At 36.5% G+C, this 5,841-nt stretch overlaps 1 protein-coding gene across 1 annotated transcript; it reads right to left on the reverse strand.

The window, feature by feature from the left end:
• Positions 1-822: 822 nt before the first annotated feature.
• LOC120313100 (beta-galactoside alpha-2,6-sialyltransferase 1-like) lies at positions 823-4,649 on the reverse strand. Its single transcript, XM_039354635.1, has 3 exons — positions 4,052-4,649; positions 3,265-3,362; positions 823-888 (listed from the first exon to the last, which is right to left on the reverse strand). Exons 1-3 carry the CDS (start codon positions 4,647-4,649, stop codon positions 823-825), a joined length of 762 nt encoding a protein of 253 aa, XP_039210569.1.
• Between the last annotated feature and the right edge of the window lie 1,192 nt (positions 4,650-5,841).

A 5,841-nucleotide genomic window follows, 5' to 3' on the forward strand; every position in this document is an offset into this window, starting at 1 on the left:
CACAATTCCCTCCTCCAATTAACAGTCATAAATCACATTCCCCAATTAACTTGAAATGCAAGCTTCCTCTCCCATTCTCCAACCTGCCAATTTCTTATCAGGTCTGGTTACAATAACCTTGTTTCTCACGCTGGGTCCTGTGTTGTTATGTCTAGCTGGATTCTCATTCACATTCCCCCTCCCAGCATCCTCTAACTCTAAAAGCAAAAGGTAAAAGATGGCTGCATTTCCATCTATTGTCAATGCAAAAACATCCAATGTTAGCAGCGTTGACACTGTAACTACATATTTCGGTTATTTTTAGCTGAGCACAAGACATCAGAATTACATCTTGAGATCTCTGCTCTCAGTGCCTTTTTGAATTCTGTTTAACTGTTATAAATCCACCATTTAGTAATTCTGTTTTCTATTGATTGTAGTGAACTGCTCACTTTGTTATCTATTTAACTGCTTGATCTCTCTTTTCTTTTAAAATTCTCAATTAATTGTTTCCATTACATCAATTAACTAAAATTGCAATATTCCTATTGGCCAGCCAACTTTAGTTTATCAACTAATTTTCATTTCAGCATTAATTTTACTTCTACTACTTTTAAATATATATAAATTCTCTCTGTGTGCTCAGTAAACTTGTATTTCTATGGAAGGAATGATTTTCAGTGGCTCCATTTCCATCACTGTACTGCATTCATCATATGCAAAGTGCTTCATGCATTCCAGTGTTGTTTGATAGGGTCAGCTGCAATAAATATGGAATCTCTTGAATACTCCTCTACAACCTGCTGCCTTCCAAACATGTTAGACTACAACTTTCTGAAGTCTTTAGAATTGCAGTGCAGTTTGAGGCATTGCAATTCTGAAGAAGGCTACTATTGAAATATTCTGGAACTGTGGTCGAAATAAAGTGTAAAAATATAAAAAACAGATTGTTATGAACTGCAGAGAATATGAATTCTTTTCTGACTAAATTAGATTTTTAATTTTAACTTTGTTGAAGACTGAGTGAATCATTAAAAAATGAACCCATTTAAAAACACGCAGCCTTAGAATTTGAAATAGAATTCAGGCTCAATCCATCATTCGTGATATTTGTTTTCATTTTTTCCTTTGATCACTTTACAACAATTTTAAAATATCGTAAAATGAGGAATGCACTAAAGTAGCCTTCCCCAATTTGCACTCTCCAGGGTGGTAGACTACCAATTCTGCCATCACCAGTGAGACTAAGAAAATTTACAAGTAGCATTCAAGGTAGTGTACAAATAAAACTTCCATAACAATTTCATTTTTTTTCTTTTTCACTAGTTACCTCAGAAATCTACATCAAACCCAATTATTCTATTTCAACTCTAGATATAGTTATTGTACCATTGACTGATAGAACAATTAATGCTTAATTCTAAGTAAACATATGCAGAATTATACTGAACTGACCTGAAATCCATCATAGGGATTGTTCCCACTTACAACTTTTAGGTAGAGTATTAGCATCATTATTAGCAATGTTTTTCTTTTCTTTTCTTTTTCTTTTTACTAGAGAAAGGGAGAATAATTTTCATGGTCATTGTACAATTCCAGTGAAGCTTTTTTCTCATCATTGACATTAGTTTATAAGCACTAAAGATATTTTTTTCCGGCAAAGACTAATAATGGCATGCACGTTGTGTGTCAGAACTGTAATTGTGAAGGCTTAACACCTCCGTTCCCCCCCCCCACTACCCATCCTGTGCAGAAATTTCTGTAAAGTTTCCTGTGTCATTTCCTCAAAATCCAAATAATATACAAATCACTTTCTGGTAATACATTTATTTTGAGTCAAAGCTGTACTTGGGAATCAAAGCTGCATCTCTTGGCTGTTTTATTGTTTGGATTCATGCAACATAAATAAGAAGCCGAATTGGTATTTTTTTTATTACAGAATATGTTAAGAAGTATCTAAAAGTTTCCATCTAAAATGGTTGCTTGCATAGCTAAAAATAGTTCATTGCCTTTAATTACACCTGCATTTATTTTGGTTATTCTTTCACTCAAGTCGAAAGAATTGCTTTCAATGTTTTTTAAGAAAATGGAAAACAGAAAATTTCAGTGAAATTCTCATGAGGCTTGGCAGTCTTTGCACGGATGACAGGTGTCCATGCAGCTTCTCCCTTTTATCACAGAATGCAATTTCCAGGTTCTGCAGCCCTTTTGCTTCCCATGCTTCAATTAAACTCCAAGAAAAAACAGAGAAAGGAATTCTCTTATGAGGCATTTTTTAATAATAAAGCATGGGCACCCAGCATATTTATGTAAAGATTTGTAACAGAAAATAAATTACTGCACTCTCTTCCTTTAATAATATAAAAAAAAGTTAGAACAACTTGCAAAACCAGAAGAAAACATGAAAATATTCAGAAGCCCCCTGCTAATAATATAAAGAAATAAAGAAAACTTTCTAGAAATTGGGAAACATATCTTGACAGTCTATTAATTTAGCACAAACTGTATATCTATTTTTGGACTGTGGTTCTTGAATGTCAGCTATAAAAAAGCTGGCAGGCCTAAGAAAGAAATAGATCTGGACAAAAGCTAAATTTAACTTAATAACATTCAATTAACATTTAAGTAAACTAATATAGGTAGTCTTTGACATGATCCTAACTGAAACTGGCATTTCCATCACTAAGCAAAACATCATGGTACTGTGCTGCTTTACAATGGCAGTCCTAGTTATGGTTGTTAAGCAAGGACTGCACAGTTATTAGACAAGGACTTCATGCTATTCTTCTCTGCACTACCTCCATTCCAATTCCTCCCACCAGCCTATTTCCATCCATTTCTGTCCTTTTGGCCACACAGCACAACATGGCCAAGACACAGAGACTGCTGCATTCTGCTGCCATCCTCCCCCCCCCCCAGCAGCCTAGAAATCCTTTTAGCAGAAGGAAGAGAAAGTGTCCAGTGTCCAGTTCACAGGGCTGTCCTTGGAATAACCAACAGGCACAGGCTGGGAAAAGAGCTATTTCTTGGCTTCTCCCTCCCTCCCCAGCCAGTCATGGTGGGACGGGCCCAATGTTGGACTGGATGCAGAAATGGTACCAGCTTTTAGACCCAACAACCTTCCCTCCCCTGGCCTTTATCCTCTTCATGGCTCTGCAGGCAAGGAACCTGGAGGATGGTGTGGTCAAGAGAGCTCACTGTCCAGGGACAAGCTACCCTTGTAGATCTAGCCCTTGTGAAAATGACCCAATTTCTCCCACTTCTCTTGTTACTTAGCTGACTTACCTGAGAATTAACAAGACGTATTGTAGTTTTCTCACCAACATCTACCTGAAACCCTTTGATAGGGGCCTCATTAAACCGCAGGACTGCATCATAGCTGTCTGAAAGAAACAGAAAATATGAACTGAGTGCATCTCAGATCAAAGTCTTCAACATTTCAATAGTTCAGCTATGAAATTCTCCTGTGTGGTACAGAAAGAAAAAAAAAACTAGGAACAATTTTCAATGTCATCTCAATGTTCTTGTCATGTATTTGAAAAAAAGTCTTATACTAAGCTGTGGAGTTGGGCACGTATAGCTTTGTCCAATGCCTGCAGCTGCCTCTCTTACAATAAAGGAATACATAACATGATTCTGATTGATTGCTATTAACTGGAGTGTATGAGGAACAATCATGTGAACTTAATCTGGACAAGTTGATAGCAAAGGAAATTGGCTGGGGCTTCCAGCAGGGATTTTCAGCCTTGTCCAAGTTCATGCCCTCCAGATATTTGTATTCAGAACAACAGAATAACAGAGTTGGAAGGGACCTTGAAGGTCTTCTAATCCAACCCTCTGCTCAGGGAGGAAACCCTATACCATTTCAAACAAATGGCTGCCCAATCGCTTATTAAAAACCTTCAGCGTTGGGGCACCCACAATTTCTGGAGGCAAGTTGTTCCATTGATTCTACCAGTTAGTTCAGGATAAACTAGCTTTTCCTGCCCCATTACATGGAAAACTCAACAATAAAACATTTTAATCATATTTAGTAGCATTTATTGTAACATAAAAATATACAAATACAAACCTATTTCTGCTCCCAAATGTGACTGCTTAATAGATCCTGCAGAGGATACAACTGCACATTGGCCTAGCTTGCCCAGTTCCGTGCTGATATTTTTCTTAGGCAGGTATGTCTCCCATTCAGGTGTATTAAAAGGGGCATCAGATGCAATTATCATCCTAAAGTCTATTTTTTGCTGAAGCTGGCACAACACTTGCTCTGGGCTGAGTTTAGCAACATTCTTTGGTCCAGTGTATTTCACATGAAATCTGTTCATTTTTAAGTAATACTTTCTTGCCATTTGGAGTCTAGGGTGAAGAAATTGGGAAGAACTATACTTGTTCCAGACTGTGATTTTCTTCGGCTTATAGATATGATTAAATTTAACCTGGGATACTTTGTTAGACAAAGTGACTTTGCCTGTGCTATTGACAGTTTTATTCTGGCCCATTCCTGATTTCATTGTAATCCATTTCCACTGCTGCAGATGATCAGTTTGGCTTTCTGTTTTTATGGAGATGTAAATTCCTTTCCATGTTTCCTTCCACAGATAAGCAATCAGGACCAAAATGAAAATAAGAATTCCGAACACCCATTTTCTAAACAAGTTGACATGAACCATAATGTACAATAATTAGGTTGGAAAGTTCAGTTTCGGATGTATGGATCTGAAAAATGAAACAATGTAAAAATATTAATAGGGAGGGACAGAAAGATAACATCTATAGATAGATTAGTGCTTTTTAGAATGTTGCTCTCCAAAAACTGATTGCATAAGATTGCCACAGTCTTTAAATAGTTCCTATAACTCAGATCTTGAGAGACTGGACTAGATCAATTTTCTATTAATATAAGTTTTTTTAATGTCCTGTGTTATATTTAATAAAGTAAACAGACATCTCTCTCTTTTCTTTTCCTGAGAGATAAATGAGATAAAAATACAGCCAATACATTTAAGAAGAGATAATTGTTTTAGAGAAATGCCTATACTGGATGCATTTATCTGATGCAAGATCACTGAACTGGGTAGAGATGTGGGTATAAAATCAGGGGATTCCTTTTTATTAACTATTTCATTTCTACTAATGACACATGCTCACAAACATACAGACTCACAAATATAGAAAGGAAATGATATCTATGTGGTTCCTTTCTGGTGCCTGCAAAAAGCCCATGTTTCAATTGTTAATGAGCTATCCTTTTTTAAGCATAGAATCATAGCACGTACAGGTTATATGGGACCTTAGATATCATCTAATGTAACTGCTAACCAGTGCAGAAACCAACTACCACAGGATCCATATCAGATGTATCCTTAATGGTCCCATAAGTAGAGATCACCCAGCAGAATATACCTATTGGGGTGCAGGAAGAAAATCTACAGTTGATTGCTGAATTGTATCATGTGACCTTCTGAATTTTGTACAAAAGTCGGAGGCAGATTCATGACTGGAAAGTGACCACAATCCAGTAATTCTAACTCTGACATCCCATTGGAAATTTCTAAGAGTTAGCTTAATCTATCCACCAAGGCTTGATAACTAAAATACCCAGGTGAGAATTAAATGGACTGAGAAATGCGATCGAAATCACCAAATGGATGCAGGCCTTAGAAACTCTAGAATTGTATGCATATCTCCTAGAAAGTAAATTTCAAAGATCAGATCTAAATGGGTTTGAAACCTTAATTGCTAATCTAAAATCAATTCTCACCAATGGAATACTGCCTCATTCCAGAAACAGGTTATAAAGAATAGAAAATGGTTTGATTGGGATTGTGTACAATTAAAGAGGGCATACAATAAAGAGTACAG

This window comes from Crotalus tigris, unplaced genomic scaffold (assembly GCF_016545835.1).
Source record: "Crotalus tigris isolate CLP2741 ecotype Arizona unplaced genomic scaffold, ASM1654583v1 scf7180000018569.352800, whole genome shotgun sequence".
Lineage (NCBI taxonomy): Eukaryota > Metazoa > Chordata > Lepidosauria > Squamata > Viperidae > Crotalus > Crotalus tigris.